The sequence below is a fragment of the Hordeum vulgare genome, chromosome 4H, assembly GCF_904849725.1.
Source record: "Hordeum vulgare subsp. vulgare chromosome 4H, MorexV3_pseudomolecules_assembly, whole genome shotgun sequence".
Classification (NCBI taxonomy): domain Eukaryota; kingdom Viridiplantae; phylum Streptophyta; class Magnoliopsida; order Poales; family Poaceae; genus Hordeum; species Hordeum vulgare.
Genome location: NC_058521.1, coordinates 238,043,914 through 238,066,446, shown reverse-complemented (window position 1 = coordinate 238,066,446; position 22,533 = coordinate 238,043,914). Strand labels below are relative to the sequence as shown.

The window sequence follows — 22,533 nt, the reverse complement described above, 5'->3', positions numbered from 1 at the left end:
AGGGAACCGGTATTTCCTGCTCGTCGTTGATGATTTCAGTCGCTATATGTGGCTGTCAGTACTGAAAACGAAGGATGAAGCGTTCAGCTGTTTTAAATGGATTCAGGCAATCGCTGAGACTGAAGGGAGATGCAAGCTGCGGGCCTTTCGGTCCGACCGGGGAGGTGAGTTCAACTCCGGTGATTTCATGGAGTACTGCGAGAAGCTCGGCGTCAAGCACTACACCACTGCACCATATTCGCCGCAACAAAATGGGGTCGTCGAGCGGCGGAATCAAACCGTGGTTGAGATGGCGCGATGCTTGCTCAAGAGCATGGCCATGCCAGCAACCTTCTGGGGAGAGGCTGTTAGAACAGCAGTCTACATCCTGAACCGGTCCCCCACGCGCAGCCTCGATGGTGTCACGCCCTATGAGGCATGACACGGCCGTAAGCCCAATGTGCAGCACCTGCGCACTTTCGGCTGCACGGTTCATGTGAAGAAGCTGGGCCCAGGGACGACGAAGCTATCCGATCATCAACGCCAATGGTCTTCATCGGATACGAAGAAGGAGCCAAATGCTACCGAGTGTACAATCCAATGACCAAGAAACTGCAGGTAACTCGTGATGTTCTGTTTGAGGAAAGCAGGCCATGGAATTGGGATGAGCCGGACACATCTGCTGCGATGCCCGCGCCGCCTACGTTCACGGTGGTCTACGCCACTGGACCTGGAGAGCACAAGCTGGACACCGGCGGCGCCACACACCAGCAGGCGAACAGTGACGCGGGGCACCCTCCACACCAGCTCTAGGGTCACCGCGGTCACCCATGTCGCCGGGCTCTGGGACTCCACAGTCCCACACGATCCCGACTCCAGCGACAGATGAGGATGTTTCTGCTACACCTGCTGCAGTTCGTAGCATGGGCTGGGCCACGCCGCCAACACACGACGATGCGCGAGATACAGACTCCGGGCCTGTTCGTTATCGGCGCCTCGAGTACTTGCTCGACGAGACCGAGAGCGAAGCGGTGCAGGAGTCCTCCGAGCGCTGTTTGCTCAGCGCCGAAGAGCCGCGCAACGTCGGGATGGCACTCGGGGACGCAGCGTGGAAGGCCGCCATGGACGAGGAGGTGCACTGCATCGAAGAGAACAAGACCTGGCAATTGTGCACACTCCCGGCAAGACATAAGGCGATTGGTTTGAAATGGGTGTTTAAGGTGAAACGAGATCCCGCCGGCAACATTGTCAAGCACAAAGCTCGCTTGGTGGCTAAGGGCTATGCACAGCGAGAGGGGGTGGACTTCGATGATGTCTTCGCACCGGTGGCCAGGATGGAAACAGTCCGTGTTCTTCTTGCACTTGCCGCACATTCGCAGTGGGAGGTGCATCACATGGATGTGAAATCAGCTTTTCTGAATGGGGAGCTCAAGGAGGAGGTCTATGTAGCTCAGCCACCCGGGTACGAGGTCACCGGAGAAGAATCTCGGGTACTGAAGCTACAAAAGGCACTGTATGGCCTTCGACAGGCTCCAAGGGCATGGTACGCGAAGCTTGACGAGTCGCTAACCTCACTTGGTTTCATCCGCAACCCTTTGGAGCATGCTGTGTATAGGCGAGGTGATTCTACTTCATATCTCCTGGTTGGGGTCTATGTTGATGATCTCATCATCACAGGGACGGAGGTGTCCGCCATAGTCAGCTTCAAGGATCAAATGCAGCGGCTGTTCAAAATGAGTGATCTTGGTTTGCTGAGCTACTACCTGGGGATTGAAGTGTCACAAGAAAAGGGGAAGATCACGCTGCACCAGAGCAGTTACGCCGCCAAGGTACTGGAAGCTGCTGGTATGAGCAATAGTTACAGCTCTGCAACTCCCATGGAGTGTCGCCTGAAGCTGAACAAGGAAGATGGAGGCGAGCCTGTTGATCCCACCATGTACCGCAGTGTGATTGGCAGCCTGCGTTACCTTGTCAACACTCGCCCAGACATTGCCCATGCTGTCGGCATTGCAAGCAGATTCATGGAGAAGCCTAGCTCGCACCATTGGGCGGCTGTGAAGCAGATTTTAAGGTACATCAAAGGAACTTTGGATTATGGGTGTTGTTACAAGCCTGGTAATGGGGAAGTAGCTTTGCTAGGGTATAGCGACAGTGATCATGCAAGTGACAGGAGATCGAAAGAGCACCTCCGTGCAAGTTTTCTTCATCGGTGAAAATCCAGTCACTTGGTGCTCCCAGAAGCAAAAGATCGTGGCCCTGTCCTCCTGTGAAGCTGAATACGTTGCGGCAGCAGCAGCAACATGCCAAGGGCTGTGGCTGTCTCGACTGGTTGGTGACTTGTTGGGCAAGCCGGCAGAGAAGTTCAGACTCCTGTTGGACAACCAGGCCGCCATTGCTCTCAGCAAGAATCCTGTGTACCATGACCGTAGCAAGCATATTGACATCGGGTTTCATTTCATTCGTATTGTGTGGACACTGGTCAGGTGGAGATCAGCCATGTCCGCTCTCAAGAACAGCTCGCCGATACTCTGACAAAGTCGTTGGGGAGGGTGAACTTCATTGAGACGAGGAAGAAACTTCGGATGATCAAGATGGATGCTGGGTGCTGAGCTTAAGGGGGTGAAATGTAGGACCGGACTAAGCTCATCACTAGGTTAGATCGCAATCATTTTTCTGTTGTAATAAGGCGCGCACGCTGGTTCTGTCAGCTGCCGCTCGTAGACAGGTTCAGGGGGTGCTAGCGCACGTCCCGGTCTCTTTTCGTTTTGCTTTGATCTGTTCTCCCGTTGGATTAGCGCATGACTCGCAGCTGTGGGATGGCGCAGCGACGTGCGGATCGTGAGCGAGCCAGCCGGGAGTTAGTTAGCAGGTTAGTTAGGGACTTTGTAATCGACAGATATACAGGGTCAGAAATAACAGAAAAGTCGCAAGGTTTGGCGACGGCAAAAACCTCTCTCTCTCGCACGATCTCGTTCTAGCTCGGTTGATCTCGCTGGTTTGACACCAACAGCCCCCGTGCATAGGGGACGGCTAAAGCGTGCTGATAATGTCAAAAGAGGCCGGGGTAGACAAAACTTGACATGAGAAGAGTCCGTAAAGAGAGATCTGAAGGATTGGAGCATCACCAAAGAACTAGCCATGGACAGGGGTGCGTGGAAGCTTGCTATCCATGTGCAAGAACCATGAATTGGTCGCGAGATCTTATGGGTTTCACCTCTAGCCTACCCCAACTTGTTTGGGACTAAAGGCTTTGTTGTTGTTTGTCGTTTGGTTGTGGTGTGGAACATAGGAGACGTTGAATCACACATACCACCTCTTCATCTTTCTTCTTGGCAAACCTCTTACCCTCTACGTCTTCAGATTCGTATTCTTCCTAATTGTCTTCACCATCATGGATAGATGTGTTGACAAATTTCCTCAGTGGGCAACATTGACTTCTGATTTCCTTTTTCTTTTCCTTCTCTGTTCTTCATCAATACAACATTGCCTCCTCTGACCAAGCCATACAGTTGCTGTGGAGGGCCTTACGCATGGGAGAGAGAGGAAGTGTGCTGCTCGTGGATCCTGCATCAGTTACAGTTGGATAGTGGTGGTCTCGTCCAACATTGTATTCATCTGCTCCCTCTTTGGTCTATGTGCAAAAATTCCTGCACAACGTATTGCGGGGCGAAGGGAGTAGCAAACACCCATCCTTGCTAAGCAAGGCTAGCCTAGAATCCAAACTCACCCAAAGATTGTTCCGTAAGGATCTGGGTATTGTCAATGAGTCAAGAGCGACAACTCAGTCTTTCTCGCCCAAAATGCCTAATCCTTAGTCTGTCTCCCCTTACCAACGCCATAATCCTCCTTACGTGTATGAGCTTTTTCCAAGTGGTAGTTGTCCTGATGGCAAGAATGTTTACACAAGTATGTTTCTGATTTCCACATCTTTGCAAGCAGTTTCCAATTGTTGACAGATTTTGGAAAATATTATTTTGTGTAACAGGTATAAATTTGATGATGAGCGTGTAACAAAAGAAGATACTGAAAAGGCCTTTGAAGAGCAATATGGGGGTGTGGAAGAGGTATGTTATATTTCACACCGATATTGAACGATTAATGTTTGTTCTACTCATCACCATCATCTACATGGCTCTCTCTTTTTGATTATGCAGTTACCTCAAATAAACCCTGGATTCAACAACACTCCATTCAAATTCACGAAATATTCAAATGCCTACATGCTTGTATACATCCGTGAGAGTGACACAGAGAAAATAATGTGTAATGTTGATGAGAAGGACATTGCTGAACATTTAAGGGTATTTAGAATATTATATTTCCCCCTTCATTTTGATAACACTATTGTGGTATATTTTAATGATGAATGTGGATTCACAGATAAGGTTGAAGAAAGAACGAGAAGAGAAAGAACATAAGAAGAAAGAAAAAGCTGAAGCCCATCTCTATACCATCATAAAGGTCAGGATCTGCTTCTTGTAGTGTTCATCATAGCTTGGATTTTCCTTTTAAGTTTGTTGCTCACAGAGCTCATTTTGAAACTGTATCCAGATTGCCCGGGATGAGGATTTGAAGGAGCAAACTGGTAAGGACATATATTTTGATCTGGTGGACCATGAAAAGGTCCGTAGCTTCCGAATACAGAAGCAATTGCCATTTAGTACTTTCAAGGTAACATGTCCTTGGAACTCCATGCAAGTTGTTATTGTTGCTAAAGATTAGTATTTTGTAATCAACTGCTACAAACTGTTTAATAGGAGGAAGTTGCAAAGGAATATGGCATCCCAGTACAGTTTCAGCGCTTCTGGCTGTGGGCTAAGAGGCAAAACCATACATACAGGCCAAATCGCCCATTGAATCCTCATGAAGAAACACAATCTGTAAGTTGGATTGTTCGAAAAGTGAAGCTTTAACGTGTTATCTCCTTTTGGCTGGCTTAGGTCCAGTTGACTGTTACTTCTAATCGTGGGCTTAGACCTACTATCAAATGCTATCAATGCAGTATGCTTTGCTGTGACATAATATAGAACTCTTACGAGGGGAATAACATAAATAAAGTGAAAATCTTTGGTCATTCCAAGGACTCGCCCAACTTCCAAATGGTGCTCCTTTTGGATTTACCACCAACCAAACTTAAAATTACAGCAGTGTGTAGTGTGCGGATACTTGGGAAAAAGTAAGACCTTTATAGTTTGGAGTTCTTGAGTGTAAAACATCGTATAGTTTTTCTTCAGTGTGTTCTATTATATATGTATTCATAAATTTTGTTGTGCAAAGCTGGTTATTTCCATGAACCATTTCAGTAGCTCAATCCAGTGTGAAGAACAATGTAAAATCCTGTTGTGTTGTTTAGATGACTCTAGAAAAATTTGTGAAGAACAATGTAGAATCCTGTTGTGTTGTTTACATTTTGTTATCTTTCTACCAGCTTTGCTTCAATTATATGCCAATAGTCCAATCACTATGTTTTCTTCTGCACAGGTGGGGCAACTGAGGGAGATATCAAATAAGGCACAGAATGCTGAACTGAAGCTGTTTTTGGAAGTGGAATTTGGACTGGTAACTGGAGTTGCTCGCTTCCTTTTCTGTATGTTATTTATTTTAGAGTGTGACGTGGACTGGATTCAGGTTGCTTAACTACATCTGATTACTGATGTAGGATTTGCAGCCGCTTCCTCCTCCTGAGAAGAGCAAGGAAGATATTCTTCTTTTCTTCAAACTGTACAATCCCGAAAAAGAAGTGCTTTGGTAAATTCTCTTTGAATTGCCCTCTTCATCATTATTTCATATATATAACTGTAAATTTCCTTATGCTTACATGTTACATTCTTCAACGGGTGTAGTTTTGTGGGGAGGCTCTTTGTAAAGGCCTTGGGGAAACCTTCAGATATTCTGAGAAAACTAACTGAAATGGCTGGGTTTACCCCGGATGAAGAGATCGAGCTATACGAGGCAAGCGTTAAATCGACGATTTGATACATTTATACATTCAATGTCAAGATGACAAAGCTTAGTTTTTTGTGCTTTACTTACAATAGTCATTTTGAGGTTTATCAAGTTAAATGGTGATAACCTTACGTGACGATTGTATTTGAGTCGGTTCAATTTTTAATACAGGAAATTAAGTTTGAGCCAAATGTAATGTGCGAACATATTGACAAGAAGCTTACTTTCCGTGCTAGTCAGGTTTGTCAATGGGTGTTTCTTCGATTTGAGAAATGCAGAACTAGAATTAAACTGCTTACTTATTAATTCCCCAAATTTCACAATATTGTTAGCTTGAAGATGGGGACATAGTCTGTTTCCAAAAGTCACCTAAAGCAGACAGTGGTACTCAAGTGCGCTATCCCGATGTCCCTTCATTTTTGGAGTATGTTCATAATAGGCAGGTATAGCATCATATACTCAACTCAATTTTCATTTTATATGCTATTATGCTATGTTGGTCATTCCCAAGAAAGCTTTCGAGTTATTTGCAGCTTTCTTTTTCACTTCACTTTTTTTTCTCTCGAGAAAATTCAAGAGATTTTGCGTTTCATTGCATTGAAAAGAGAGAGAGAGTTGTTACAATCCTCCTAGGAGGCAATTACAAGTTCAGAAACAGGAAAATCAGTGAACATCCCATGTTTGGGGGGTGATGGCTCTAAGCCCTAAAGCACCAGTGCTTGCCGAGAGAGCGGCCTCGTCTTTGATCTTCGTAAGCAGGGTATCCTCCGATGGTTGTCCTCCATTGAAAACGCAATCCTTGCGTTGTTTCTATAACATCCATGGGTCGAGGAGGGTCATGGTGCCCAGGCCTTTGCGCATGGGAGTTGGGGTAGATTCTCGTGCTGATTGCCACCATTCAAGTAGAGAGGGCTCGCTGGCCGGAGGGGCGCATGGGATCTGCAGCCAGCACATCGCTTCATGCCAGATCTGTCTGGCGAAGGGGCAGGCGAGGATGAGGTGGCGCATGGTCTCAGGTGCCTGGTCGCAGAGGAGGCATCGCACGGGGTGTTGCAGCCCTCGGTGGGCAAGCCGGTCTACGGTCCAGCAACCGGTCAAGGTGGGCAAGCCAGTGGAAAAGCTGGGCAAGTTGTGGATCCGGCGAAGGTGGCGGCGTATGCAGATTTGGCGGAGTAGAGCCGTTTGCGCTCCATTTCCATGTGAGGCGATTCGGCTTAGCAGAGAAAGCCGGAGGTATTGCCTGATTTCATGGATGCCCACCGTGCCCTGGATGTCTTGCGCCCAGTGGTTGGCCACAAGCCCCTCTGCGACCGTCCTGATCTTGCGTCGGCGCTTGGGGATGCACGTGTATAGTAGCGGGACGATCTCACGAATGGAGCGCTCGTCGATCCATCGGTCCTCCCAGAAAAGGGCCTCTCTGCCGTTCCCCAGCTGCATGGTCTAGGCCCGCCCATGCTCTAGTGGTGTTTGCGAGGCCGGTGCGTGCAAGGTCGCGGATGCCAAGACAACAATCGGTCGGGCAACACGTTGCCAGTTGACGTGGCAGTGCCCACCATTAGCCTCTGCGCGCCCTGCCCATAGGAAGCCGCGTTGGATCTTCTCGAGGGCCTTGAGGGTCTTCTTGGGGGTTGCTAGCACTAGCAACCGGTGTATAGGAATTACACCGAGGATGGCTTTCACGAACGCGAGGCGGCTGGCCTTGCTCATGAGATGCGCCTTCCAGCATGGGAGCATGAGGGCGGTCTTGTCAACCACGGGCTGCAGCTGGGCAGCGGACGGCCGCCATAGCGTAAGGGGGATACCCAAGACGATGGGGCAGCCCAGCAGTTCCACGACGTGCGTGGCCGCATCTGCCTCGTTGCGAATCAGAGTGGCCGTGCTCTTTGCGAAGTTAACCTGGACGCCGGAGGCTCGCCCAAACAATGGAAAGATAAATATTCTAATGCAACAATAATTCAAATAAGAACAGTACAATCCAAACATAAAGTTTTCAAATCGGGAGGCATTTGCTTTCGGTCATCCGGAGGTACTCGTCCCCGGAATCTGCAACCATGCCATAGGCAAGCATCCTCGTTGCAGCCGTGCACTTCTGGTAACCAATGGTTCCAATGGCATCCACCGAAGACGACCCCATGAACTCCTCATCCATCGAAGATGACTCCATGCACTCGTTATAGAAGTCTCCTTGTCCGAATCCATTGTGTTTGCTGCTTCAAAGTAAACAACGAGCACACATTTTTTTTCCGGCAATGGCATTACGCCGAACACTTGCCGAGCGTGGTGCCACCATGGACGGCGACGACAGGGGTCTGAGGATACCGGGGCTGCTGCTGTATCCATGGTGGATCGGCGGCTCAGCCCAAGGCAGGAAGGCACCACATGATAGTAATCTTGGGTCCCACTACGTTGATGGATAAGTCTATGTACTAGGGTCTTTGTGGGGCTGCAGCACATGGTCCTTGTGGCTGTTAGGATAGAATCCTTGACCATCAAGGACTGGCAGTTAGGATAGCATCTTAGACTAGCATCTTAGCATATGCTTGGCTTGCTAGCAGCCTATAACTATGTATCCCCAACCCCTCAAGTTGGCATGGCATTGGGTGAGAAATAAACCAACGAAAATTGTCCCAACTCTCCTAGTGTCATCCACAACTATCAATGCTCAGGCTCAAAGGTCTATCAAGTGGTATCAGAGCCTTCTTATCTTTTACCCTGAGCATTTCCTGCTGACCTCTCTCACCGGGAGCTGAGCAGCCTAAGCCGGTAGCAGCAGCTGCTTCGACTGCCCCTGGTTACCTCCCTCCCTCCGGACTGTCGAGCAGCAGCTCGTCAGAAACAACCTCCTCTTCACGCAACAGCCCCCCTGCAGCGAGCCATGTATGCTGGTCGCTCTCAGCACACGGCTACCTCGAGCATACGGCGCCGGCAGGAGGCCGAGCGCGTCGTGGAAGAGGAGCGTGAGCGAGCAGCTGTAGCAGCCGTTGCTGCGGCAACAAGGGTGTCGAGGCTGGCTGCAGCGGAGCTGCCAGCAGCTAGAGCGGAGGTAGAAGCAGCCAGGGCGGAGGTAGAAGCAACAACAGCAGCGGAGCAGCACGTGAGGCTACGGCGGATGCCAAGGCACTCCGCGGCGGCTCTGGCAGCTCCAACGGCTCCGCGCCTTCGGACGACGGCGCCGACGCAGACCGTGCCAAAGTGGCGCAAGAGCGGACGACGCAGTGTGCAGCCGAGCTCGCCCGCGCTCCAGGTGGAGGTGCGCACGGCGACGACGGCTGCAACGACCAGGACCGCGGCCTCTACGAGGTCCGGATTGTGGTCAGGGATGTTGGTCCCAGTGTTGGGTGGCCTACCCTCACTAAAACCAACTACGTCGAGTGGGCCGCGATCATGAAGATCAGGCTCCAGGTGCGGCGCCTGTGGGAGGCAGTCCAGGACAGCAACGTCGACCACCAAGAGGATCGACGAGCGCTGGACGCCCTCATCGCCGCACTCCCGCCCGAGATGTAATTCTCGCTTTCCAACAAGCGGACTGCCAAGGAGGCTTGGGACGCCATCATCGCGGCACGCATCGACAGCGACCGTGCTCGCAAGTGCACACTGCAGGCACTTCGTAAGGAGTGGGAGAGCCTGGCCTTCAAGCCAGGTGAGGACGTTGATGACTTTGCTCTCCGTCTGAACACTCTGCTGCAGAAGATGGTGAAGTTCGGCGATGCCACCTACACCGAGGAGAGAGCTGTCGAGAAGCTTTTCCGGTGCATTCTCGAGAAGTACAAGCAGATGGCTCGCTCGATCGAGTCTTTGCTGGACCTCTCCACGATGACGATCGAGGAGGCGATAGGTCGCCTCAAGGTCGTCGACACCGACGAGCCACAACCTCCCTCGGGGCCCATCACCACCGGTGGGAAGCTGCTCCTAACTCGGGAGCAGTGGGATGCCAGCCTTGGTGGCATGCCGGGTGGGCGCGAGCAGCGCAAGGCGCGAAGAGGCCCCCCGGGCAAGGCACAAGGACGTGCCGAAGGTGACGCCCGCGGAGGCGCCAAGGACGGCGCCGCTGGCAAGCCCAAGCCGGCACAGGACAACAGTTGCCACAACTGTGGCCGGCTTGGCCATTGGTCCAATGAGTGTCGACAACCACGACAAGGCCAGGCTCACGTCGCACAGGCGGAGGAGGAGGAGACGGCTCTGTTCATGGCGCATGCAAGCATCGAGCTACCTTCAGCGACACCAGTCGCAAAGGCTCTCCTCCACCTCGACGAGCCAAAAGCACACGCTCTTCTCAGCGATGGCTCCGGGAAGGACAAGACTGCGGGGTGGTGCCTCGATACCGGCGCCACCCACCACATGACCGTTCGAAGGTAATTCTTCGCCGAGCTCGACTCCGACGCGCGAGGCTCCGTCAAGTTTGGCGATGCCTCTGCTGTGAAAATTAAGGGCGTCGGCTCCGTCATCTTCACCATGAAGATGGGAGAGCACCGACTGCTCACCGGTGTCTACTACATCCCCGTGCTAAGGAACTCCATCATCAGCTTGGGACAGCTAGATGAGAACGGCTCACGCGTGCTGATTGAGCATGGGGTCCTACGCATCTGGGATCGCCAAGGTACCCAGAGGTGAAAATCGATTCTACGTCCTTGATGTGTAGGTGGCACAACCGGTCTGTCTTGCTGTCCGTCGGGACGACGAGGCGTGGCAATGGCATGAGCGCTTTGGGCACCTTCATTTTGAGGCCCTGAAGCGTCTAAGTGCCAAGGAGATGGTGCGAGGCCTGCCATGCCTCGACCATGTGGAGCAGTTCTACGACATCTGCGTGCTGACGAAGTAGAGACGACTCCCCTTTCCCCAGCAGGCGAGTTTTCGGGCCAAGGAGAGGCTGGAGCTCATGCATGGAGATCTGTGCGGCCCGGTGACGCCAGCCACACCAGGAGGTCGACGCTACTTCCTGCTGCTTGTCGACGACCTCTCTCGCTACATGTGGGTGATGGTCCTTGGCAGTAAGGGAGAGGCGGCGGACGCCATCAGGCGTGCGCAGGTTGCTGTGGAGGCGGAGTGCGGCAGCAAACTGCGCGTGTTGCGCACTGACAACGGTGGCGAATTCACGGCGGCTGAATTCGCGACGTACTGCGCTGATGAGGGCATCCAGCGCCACTACGCGTCGTACAGCCTGCAGCAAAACGGCGTCGTCGAGCGGCGCAACCAAAGGGTAGTGGGGATCGCTCGGGCTCTCCTCAAGCAGAGAGGGATGCCGGCTGTTTTCTGGGGAGAGGCGGTGCTAACGGCCGTCTACATCCTCAACCGCTCGCCTACTAAGGCACTCGATGGCAGGACGCCGTACGAGGCCTGGCATGGGCGGAAGCCGGCGGTCTCCCACTTGTGGTTCTTTGGCTGCCTTGCGTTCGCCAAGGAGCTCGGCCACATCGGCAAGCTCAACGACAGGAGTACTCCGGGGGTCTTCATCGGCTACGCGGAGGGCTCAAAGGCCTACCGCATCCTCGACCCAAAGACATAGCGTGTGCGCACGACGCGAGACGTCGTGTTCAACGAAGGGCGAGGGTGGAAATGGGACAAGGCGGTGGACGACGGCTCGACGCCGACGTATGACGACTTCGTTGTCGAGTACGTCCACTTCAAGGAAGCCGGGGGAGCAAGCAGCTCCTCTTCGCCAAGCACGTCTACCCCAGCTCCCAAAACTACATCGACTCCGGTGCCTGCTACGCCGACGGCACCACAACCGGCGACGCCGCATACTCCAGCCCCGGCAGTCACCACTCCGGGCTCGTCTTCATCAGCACCAGCTCACGCACAACACAACCCGATGAAGTTCGCTTCCCCGCTCACTCACGACGAGGAGCGCATCGACGCGTATCATGGCGGCGAACCGCTGCGGTATCGTACGATGGATAATCTACTCGGCGACCAACCGGTGCCGGGACTGGTGCCACGCGACCTGGAGGCGCAGCTACAACTCGCGTGTGAGGACGGCGAACCTCACTCCTTTGCAGAGGCCGAGAGAGACGCGGTATGGCGCGCCGCGATGCAGTTGGAGATGGATGCGGTCGAGCAGAACCGCACCTGGGAGCTCGTTGAACTCCCTCGTGGTCACCGCGCAATCACCCTTAAGTGGGTGTTCAAGCTGAAGAGGGATGGAGCCGGTGCCATCATCAAGCACAAGGCTCGCTTGGTGGCCCGAGGCTTCTTGCAGCAGGAAGGAGTCGACTTCGACGACGCTTTCGCTCCCGTGGCACGGATGGAGTCCGTGCGACTTCTCCTTGCGCTAGCTGCCCAGGAGGGCTGGCGTGTCCATCACATGGATGTCAAGTCGGCATTCTTCAACGACGACTTGAAGGAGGAAGTCTACGTGCATCAGCCACCGGGATTTGCGATCCCCGGCCAGGAGGGCAAGGTAGTCCGCCTGCGTAAGGCTCTCTACGGCCTACGACAGGCACCTAGGGCGTGGAACGCCAAACTGGACTCCACGCTAAAGAAGATGGGCTTCGAGCAAAGCCCGCATGAGGCGGTCGTCTACCGACGGGGCAGTGGAGGAAATGCCTTGCTGGTGGGCGTCTATGTTGACGACTTGGTGATCACCGGCATCAAAGATGCAGAGGTGGCAGCGTTCAAGGAAGACATGAAGGCCACCTTCCAGATGAGTGATCTGGGGCTCCTTTCCTTCTATCTAGGGATCGAGGTGCACCAGGATCACTCCGGGATCGCGCTTCGACAGTCCGCCTACGCCAAGCGCATCGTTGAGCTAGCTGGGCTCACCGACTGCCACCCAACTCTCACTCGATGGAGGAGAGGCTGAAACTGAGCCGCGACAGCACGACGGAGGAAGTGGACGCTACGCAGTACCGACGCCTTGTGGGGAGCCTTCGCTACCTCGCCCACACACGGCTGGACTTGGCATTCTCCGTCGGCTATGTCAGTCGGTTCATGGAGCGACCGACGTTGGAGCACCAGCATGCAGTGAAGAGGATCATCCGCTATGTGGCAGGGACCCTCGACCACGGCCTCCACTACCCTAGGTGTCCGGCGGCGGCACACTTCGCCGGGTACAGCGATCACGCCGGCGACATCGACACCAGCAAGAGCACGAGCAGGATCCTCTTCTTCCTCGGCAAGTGTCTCGTGAGCTGGCAATCGGTCAAGCAGCAGGTTGTGGCCCTGTCCAGTTGTGAGGCCGAGTACATAGCGGCCTCCACCGCCTGCACTCACGCGCTCTGGCTCGCTCGACTGCTTGGTGATCTCCTCGTCCGAGACACCAGAACGGTGCAACTCCTGGTGGACAGCAAGTCCGCCCTGGCCCTGGCAAAGAACCCCGTTTTCCACGAACGGGACAAGCACATCCGACTGAGGTATCACTTCATCCGCTGCTGTTTGGAAGAAGGGAGCATCGAGGCGAGCTACATCAACACCACGGACCAGCTCGCAGACCTGCTCACCAAGCCTCTTGGGAGGATCAAGTTCCTCGAACTCTGCTCCGGGATTGGGATGATTCGACTCTTTCACAAGACGACGTACAAGACTTGGGGGGAGAATGATGGATAAGTCTATGTACTAGGGTCTTTGTGGAGCTGCAGCACATGGTCCTTTGTGGGGCTGCAGCACATAGTCCTTGTGACTGTTAGGATAGAATCCTTGACCATCAAGGACTGGCAGTTAGGATAGCATCTTATACTAGCATCTTAGCAGCATCTTAGACTAGCATCTTAGCATATGCTTGGCTGGCTAGCAGCCTATAAATATGTATCCCCAACCCCTCAGGTTGGCATGGCATTGTGTGAGAAATAAACCAACGAAAATTGTCCCAACTCTCCTAGTGTCATCCACAACTATCAATGCTCAGGCTGAAAGGTCTAACATATGTAGCAGCGCTGCACGCGTACCCTCCTGTGCGGTGGCCACCAACCACTCCAGCAAATTGCTTTTGTGCGCATGTGTACCCGCGATTGAAAATAGTCAGTGCTAGTATGCCTCAGCCCTCAGGCATGCAGCGTCCGTGTAGGCCTGTAGTTTATGCATGTGATCCCCAGGAAAAACATGGAGTTGGCGGCATGCAAAAAATTAGTCAAACAGAAGTGCATGCACGGAAGGCATCGTAAGTGAAAAGAAAGAGCATACAGTGGCTGTGCAAGATACTGTAAATGTAGCAGCCACCATTCACAACCCACCGCTAGCTACATAGTACATCTGTTGAGTAATTGTATCAATTTTAGTTAGTTTCCTAATAACAATAACTTAATTACCAGATTACAAGTGATTAGTTGTCAGATTACAAGTAGTTGCCTTATTAAGCATGCTTAGCCGCCAGATTACGACATACTCGGTTGTCAGATGACACAAGTCTCTGAAACGTCCTATATTAGTTTACAGAGGGAGTACTTAGTTACCAGATTATAGGTACTTAACTGTCAAATAATTTAGTTGCCAGTTTACAGGTACTCAATGGCCATTTTTTTCCTAAAAACTTGGTTACTAATTTTAACTTAGTTGCCTGTTTACAGGTACTCAATGACCATTTTTTTTCCTAAAAGACTTAGTTGCCAAATTTAAATCTTAATAAAACTTACTTGCAAGTTTAAAGGTATTAGATGGCCATTTTTTCTTAAAGAACTTAGTTGCCAGTTTTAAAAAATAGAACTTAGTTGTCAGATCACATATACTTGTTGCTAAAATGTTTAAAAAATGTTGTCAAAATACTCCTACATTAAAGGAGAATCCACGGCACCACTAAAAAAGGAAAATACTTAGTTGCAAGGTTTAAATCTTGGCAATCATATATTATCCTAAATTACTAGGTATTTAACAGGGTCCATTGGAAAACAAAGACTGTAGGAGCCCGTCTAAACACATGCATATCAACCATGTACTAGAGCACACTGTAGCGCAGTGCAGCCGGCCTATAGCGTATTGTACTGTAGATTGTACACTGTAGCCTAGCTTGTAGCTTCAGAGTGTGCAGATGCAGAGAATAGGTATGCATCTTATTAAGCCACCGTTAATTCTAAAACAGAGCGTGCAGATGCAGAAGGATTGCATCTTATTAAGTCGCCGTTACAACAACAACAAAGCCTTTAGTCCCAAACAAGTTGGGGGTAGGCTAGAGGTGAAACCCATAAGATCTCGTGACCAACTCATGGTTCTGGCACATGGATAGCACGCTTCCGCGCACCCCTGTCCATGGCTAGTTGTTTGGTGATGCTCCAATCCTTCAAATCTCTCTTTACGGACTCTTCCCATGTCAAGTTTGGTTTATCCCGACCTCTTTTGACATTATCAGCACGCTTTAGCCGTACGCTATGCACTGGGGCTTCTGGAGGCCTGTGCTGAATATGTGCAAACCATTATTAAACCACCATTAATTCTAGAAAACCCAACGTGTGAGCCGACGCATTGGATGCACTGGACGACACTCATGCATGCGTCCACCAGTTAGATTTTCCCATTAATCTTACTCCATTAAGAGCATCTCTAACCAATCCCCTAAACACCTTTAGAGTTGGATAAATTATCCTCCTCGGCTCGGAAAGTGAGGCCAAGTCTCTGCAATATACCCTCCCGGCACCGTGGAGTTAAAATTTTGCCTCCCTTCTCCCGCCCGAACGGCCACCACTTCCCGCCATCGTCGCCATGATTCCCTGTCGCACCATCGATGCCCCAGGTTTCGGCAGAAATGGAGAGGCAAGACCCTTCTGCCACCACGCTGGCCACCACCGCCGGCACGCCGCCATTCGAAACAACCCACGTGCCACTGCCCGCACCAAGGAAGAGGTTGGGCACCAAAAACCTCCTCTAGGCCACCACATCGGCAACCACCGCCGACAACAAGGTCATAGGCAAGCCCGTTGCGTCTCCGGCAACGAGAGGCCGCCCTCTCGCTGCTACAGCCACCGCAAGCGAGCAATGAAGCCGACTATGGCAGCGTCGACACTCGTTGAGGTGGCGGCGAAGAAGAGGAAGAAGAAGGCGGCTCCGGTGCTTCCTTCACTCCTATACCCCGTCCCCGACCACCCCTGTGCCCGCTCATCCGGTCGCTGCCGCCGTCACCAAGGGCCGTGGCCGCCAAGTGGTCGATGAAATGCGATCAACAACAACAACAAAGCATTTAGTCCCAAACAAGTTGGAGTAGGCTAGAAGTGAAACCCATAAGATCTCGCGACCAACTCATGGTTCTGGCACATGGATAGTAAGTTTCCACGCACCCCTGTCCATGGCTAGTTCTTTGGTGATGCTCCAATCCTTCAGATCTCTCTTTACGTACTCTTCCCATGTCAAGTTCGGTCTACCCCGGCCTCTTTTGACATTATCCACATGCTTTAGCCATCCGCTATGCACTGGGCTTCTGGGGGGCCTGCGCTGAATATGCCCAAACCATCTCAGACGATGTTGGACAAGCTTCTCTTCAATCGGTGCTACCCCAACTCTATCTCGTATATCATCATTCCGGATTCGGACCTTCCTTGTGTGGCCACACATCCATCTCAACATGTGCATCTCCGCCACACCTAACTGTTGCACACGTCGCCTTTTAGTCGGCCAACACTCAACGCCATACAACATTGCAGGTCGAACCACCGTCCTATAGAACTTGCCTTTTAGCTTTTGTGGCACCCTCTTGTCATAGAGAATGCCAGAAGCTTGGTGCCACTTCATCCATCCGGCTTTAATTCGATGGTTCACATCTTCATCGATATCCCCATCCTTCTGCAACATTGATCCCAAATATCGGAAGGTGTCCTTCTGAGGCACCACCTGACCATGAAGGCTATCATCCTCCTCCTCGTGCATTGTAGTATAGAAAGCGCACCTCATGTACTCGATTTTAGTCCTACTAAGTCTAAAACCTTTCAATTTCACGGTTTTCCTCCATAACTCTAACTTCCTGTTGACCCCCGTCCGACTATCATCGACTAGCACCACATCGTCTCCAAAGAGCGTACACCATGAGATATCTCCTTGTATATCCCTTGTGACCTCATCCATCACCAAGGCAAAAAGATAAGGGCTCAAAGCTGACCCCTGATGCAGCCCTATCTTAATCGGGAAGTCATCAGTGTCGCCATCACTTGTTCGAACACTTGTCACAACATTATCGTACATGTCCTTGATGAGGGTAATGTACTTTGCTGTCACTTTGTGTTTCTCCAAGGCCCACCACATAACATTCCGCGGTATCTTGTCATAGGCCTTCTCTAAGTCAATGAACACCATAAACATGTCCTTCTTTTTCTCCCTATATCTCTTCATAAGTTGTCGTACCAAGAAAATGGCTTCCATGGTCGACCTCCGAGGCATGAAACCAAACTTATTTTTGGTCACGCTTGTCATTCTTCTTAAGCGGTGCTCAATGACTCTCTCCCATAGCTTCATTGTATGGCTCGTCAGTTTAATTCCACGGTAATTAGTACAACTCTGAACACCCCCCTTGTTCTTGAAGATTGGTACTAATATACTCCGTCTCCATTCTTCTGGCATCTTGTAAGTTTTTTGGAATTTTCATTTCGGTCGGTGCATTGTTTGGTGTTTGCTTGCGTTGTAAAGTGATGAGCTTGTCGTTGTCTTAGTGCGGATGAACACGTCTGAATTCTTGTCGTCGTTGGCGGAGTCACATATGCTTGGGCTTGAAGATCTGAACTATGACTTGGTGTTTGATCAACAAGAAGAGCATGAGGAGGACTACGAGCCCCAACTTGAGGAGGGGCCCAAAGAGGCTGATGATCCCATGGAGACACAAGCAACCGTGAAGGCACCATCAACATCAAGGACTCACAACTATTGCCTACATGGTGATGTTTCTTTGTGTCATGCTTGGATGAACGTGCCACTTGATGCATTGGTTGGAACAGATCAATCAAAGGACTGGTTTTGTGGTAGGATTGTTGAGTATTACAACACCACCATGGAAGTCACATCAAGCCGCACCAAAGGCTCTCTTGGGCATCGTTGGGGTACCATTCAATACCAATGCAGGTGATGGTCTGATTGTATTGATCAAGTCAACCATGCACCACCGCGTGGGGTGCCAATCATGGAGTATGTGCCTATCATCCAAGGCCTATGCAAGCAACACACCAAGAAGTACGGTCACATGCCCTTCACATTGCACCATTGCTACAAAGAACTTTGCCAAAATGAGAAGTTGATTAGGAGAAACTCCAAGACCACACCGAAGAGATCAAAGGTTAAGCATACCCGTTGAAGAAGATGACAAGGAGGATGAAAATCCCAACAAGAGGCCGGGTGGTTACAAGACTGCAGAAGAGAGGAAGAGGAGAGGAGCCTTCGGCGGCGCCTATAAAGAAGAGCTTGTGGCCAAGATTGGAACCAAGAAAACCTTGCGGCAGAACGCAAAGAAGCGAAGGCGACAAGGAAGAGAATATTGATGAAATAGTTCTTCTCGACATATGTCGGTGCTATGGACCTCTTGATATCTAAAGTGTAAGTTGCCTAACATAGAAAGTTTGGGTAGTTAGGGTATATTTTCATTCTACTAAAGACTAGCCTACCATTTTTTTGGTCATGGCCAAAACATTGGTCCTTGTTTGGATGGTTGCCAACCTTTTGGTATACCAATGCTTCATTGGCAACTCTAGTTCATTATTTCTAGCGAATGTTTTTAGAACCACTAGCTCTAGCTCTCACAGGACTCGAGCTCTAAAAGGATGTGCTTCACACCCACGTACAGAGAGCTACTGCTAGTAGGAAGCTTTATTAGACACCTCAAGTGCTACATGCTTATTATTACAAACAGGATACAATGTCCTTCTATAGGACTATACAGACGAACTATGCTACCATTCTTAATAGGTAAGCTAGGACAGCTCAGTGCAAACTGCAAAGCTTTTACTACTGTCTAGGTCCTGCTGTCTGTCACTTTCTACATCTCAAAGTCAAATCAGACTTTGCCTTTTACTGCTGACAGTTATATCCTGTATCCTGAAGAGTCTAGCTGCTGCTCTTTGCTGACATATGCATAGTAAGCTAATTGGGATGGTTTTCTCATACTGCACGATCACGTCTGCTGCGTACTGGATTCCCTTGACGATTTGGCACACATCTTCTCGTGGGGAGATCACATGGAAACCAACATTCACAGAACATTTCGTGGAAACGGTGTTTGGAAGTTTCAAAAAATCTGAGAAAAATATGGGGTGTTAATATGCTGATGTTCTATTGCCACATGAAATTCCAAGTTGAAACACACGTGATGTCAACTATGGAAAATCAAATTTAGCAATGAATAGTGACATTACTGTTTGACACTATTCAATGCTGATATTGTTATTTCATAGCTCACATCCTGGAATTTGTTTGAACTTGGAATTTCACATGGCAATAAAATATCATCCTCTTGACATCCCCCTTTTTTTTGAGATTTTTTTCGGAACTTCAAAGCATCTTTTCTGAATGCTGATTTCCATATGATATTCGCCCTTTCTCGTGGAGACGAGTAACATGAGAACTGGACGAAAGTAACACAAGAAGTATCTTGTGGACACACCGACAAAGCTAATACAAGATCTTGATTGCACACATGATTTTGTGGACACATCTAGCACAAGAACTCACGAACCCCCCCCCCCCCCCCCACACACACACACACACAATGTCTCGTGGACACAACTTGTTACAGTATATGTGGATTGCACTAGCCCTTTCCATCAGTTTGGACTTTTGATTGCGTTGACTAGTGCATGAAGCTTAACATGGTATCGGAGCTAAGGTCTTGAGTTCAAGTCCCGGTTTTCGCAATTTAAAAAAAATTTGCTGGTAGCCTCCCTTTGTGTCCACGTAGAGGCCTCGAGTCATACGTGAGTTACGCACGCCGTCGCTCTCTTCCGGTTGCACGTGTTGACTTGTCTTCCTCGTCACACGTGAGAGGAGGTGTTACTGTATATGTGGATTGCACTAGCCCTTTCTATCAGTTCGGACTTTTGGTTGCGTTGGCTAGTGCATGAAGCTTAACATGGTATCGGAGCTAAGGTCTTGAGTTCAAGTCCTGGCTTTCGCAATTTATTTAAAAAATTGCTGGTAGCCCTCCTTTGTGTCCACGTAGAGACCTCTTGAGTCATAAGTGATTTTCATGTTAAGCTTCATGCACGAGTCACGTGATGTACCTTTTCATTGCCTTCTTTCTTTGGCTTACGATTCCTTGGAGAAATGCCCATAGTCATCAGAAACATAGGAAAGAACCTTTGCCTCATTGAACTTGCGGCTTTTCTTGCCGGTGCTTTTGCATCTTTCATTCCCGTTGAACCTGGACTCCCGCTCAGTGCGGGTCTGCAGCAAGTGCTCCTTGCCAGCATCACCGGTTCCTCCTAGACGCTCCTCATGTGCTTTCTATCGTCCAATAACCTCTTCCACCGTCATGGTTTTAAGGTCACCAAATCATCCAATAGTCGAAGCAATTTGGAGAAACTTGTTGGTAACAGTGGGAAGAAACCTCTTAACAGCAGAAGTCTCCTCGAACTTCTTGCTGAGTGCCCTGATCTTGTTGATGATGGTCATGCGACTCCGATTCCTTCATGCGCAACCACTAAAATTCTGTCTTGAGAGTCCACGCACTCAGATGTGCAGTATCTTCAGGGCCTCCCAAGTCGCCTTGGTTGTCTCCTTTTTGGACACCGTGCCATTTGATCCTTCTCCTCCGTGGACACTTTAGGATCTTTTGGCTCAACAGCATCCCAAACCTCTTGGGTACACATGGACACCATCTTGATTGACCATGCTAAGTAGTTGCTCTGTATGAGCATAGGGTATTGAAGCGAAACAATATCTCCTTTATCCATACCTCACTCAAGCTAATAAACCTGGCTCTGATACCAATTGTTTGAACCACTGTCTCTAGCTCTCACAGGACTTGAGCTCTAAAGGGACGTGCTTCACACCCACGTAGACAAAGAACTACTATTAGTAGGAAGCTTTATTAGATATCTCAAGTGCTACAAGCTTAGTATGACAAGCAGGAAAATTGTCCTTTTATAGGACTATGCAAACCGGCTATGCCACCTTTCTTAATAACTAGCTAGGACAACTCACTGCAAGTTTTTACAACTGTCTAGGTACTACTGCTGTCTGTCTGTAGCTCAAAATGAAATAAGACTTTGCTTTTTACGGCTGACAGCTACATTCTATATCCTGAAGAGTCTAGCTGCTGCTCCTTGCTGACATGCATTGTTAGCTAACTTTGCATGCCATGATACAACATCTACATAACTGATCATGACAAGATTAATGCTAACAATGTTGGCCAACTCATGGGCAAGGAAAATCTCAACCAAAATCTTGGCTAGCTAAATTTTTGTAAGGCAAACTTTGGGCACATACCGAGCACACCTTAGTTCACCTGGAAATTTTTCTTTTTTTTGTTCTCCAGCTGTTTTTTTTGAGTTATTCTCCTTTTAATGCTTGTTTTACATTTGATTTGTCACAACATGGTATGGACCTGGACAGCAGCATGTCTAGTTTCTCTGGTAGCTTTTGTTTACCGTGTTATATTTTATATTTCTCTGAGTAGCTATTTTGTTTATTGTAGGTTGTGCACTTTCGGTCGTTGGAGAAACCAAAGGATATTGAATTTTGTTTGGAATTGTGAGGGATTTTCCAAACCTTTTTGTCTATTCATTTAAGTTGTCAATTAACTTATATTTTTATTTATTGTTTTCTCATGCGTTAAGGTCAAAGCTTCACACATATGATGATGTTGTTGAGAGAGTTGCCCGCCAGCTTGGATTGGATGATCCAGCAAAAATTCGCCTTACATCCCATAACTGCTATTCGCAACAGCCTAAACCGCAACACATCAGATATCAGGGTGTGGAACATTTATTGGAAATGCTCATCCACTATAATCAGGTTAACCCTTTCACTTGTTTTTTTATTTACCAGTATGAGCATGTTTTTGGCATAACTACAATGCAGATTGCATATGAACTAAAGATACTCCTTGTATGATACAGACATCTGACATCTTGTATTACGAAGTATTGGATATTCCATTGCCGGAATTGCAGTTCCTTAAAACCCTTAAAGTTGCATTCCACCATGCTACAAAGGAGGAGGTTTTTTTACTGAAATCATATGAGATATTCTTTATGTATCCAGGATGCGAAATGAACTTTCTTATGAGATATTCTTTGTTTAGGTTGTTATTCACAGCATCAGGCTTTCTAAGAATAGCACCATTGCTGATGTGATCATTGACTTGAAAACTAAGGTTATTACTTATACAGCACTTTTCTGTCCTTTCCCGACTTTTCTTAGTTTCTGGTTGCGCATTTATACTATTGTAAGTGAAATACACCAATGCATTGTTCTTGGATATAGAATAAGGAGTCTTTTGGGCTTTGGGGTGCATGTCTAACCTCCTGAGAGGTAGGGGACAACGGGAGATCACAATCATTCATCGTTGGAGGCTGATTATGTTTAGCAGGAAATTTAGCCAGCTACTTTTTTTGTTCCGGGTTCAATTTCGGTGAGATTACTTAATATATGCCCCCTCTAATTCCAAAATTTATGAAAAAGTATATGAATCGAGCATGTAAGAATAAATTTTGTATTTGTCTTGTGGAGTGTTGTCGTATATGTCCTAGTCCCTCCGTTCACTATTATAAG

General features: G+C 49.3%; 1 protein-coding gene across 1 annotated transcript in view; it reads left to right on the top strand.

Moving 5' to 3' along the window:
- LOC123448450 (ubiquitin C-terminal hydrolase 12-like) overlaps window positions 1–22,533 on the top strand; it is a 77,785-nt gene that overhangs the window by 36,706 nt on the left and 18,546 nt on the right. Inside the window, exons 12-25 of the mRNA XM_045125347.1 lie at window positions 3,965–4,043; window positions 4,134–4,280; window positions 4,360–4,440; window positions 4,531–4,650; window positions 4,737–4,859; window positions 5,461–5,538; window positions 5,639–5,727; window positions 5,823–5,931; window positions 6,097–6,165; window positions 6,258–6,368; window positions 21,455–21,510; window positions 21,597–21,774; window positions 21,879–21,980; window positions 22,064–22,135. Coding sequence (XP_044981282.1) covers window positions 3,965–4,043; window positions 4,134–4,280; window positions 4,360–4,440; window positions 4,531–4,650; window positions 4,737–4,859; window positions 5,461–5,538; window positions 5,639–5,727; window positions 5,823–5,931; window positions 6,097–6,165; window positions 6,258–6,368; window positions 21,455–21,510; window positions 21,597–21,774; window positions 21,879–21,980; window positions 22,064–22,135 — 1,414 coding nt within the window. The remainder of the gene's footprint in view (window positions 1–3,964; window positions 4,044–4,133; window positions 4,281–4,359; window positions 4,441–4,530; window positions 4,651–4,736; window positions 4,860–5,460; window positions 5,539–5,638; window positions 5,728–5,822; window positions 5,932–6,096; window positions 6,166–6,257; window positions 6,369–21,454; window positions 21,511–21,596; window positions 21,775–21,878; window positions 21,981–22,063; window positions 22,136–22,533) is intronic.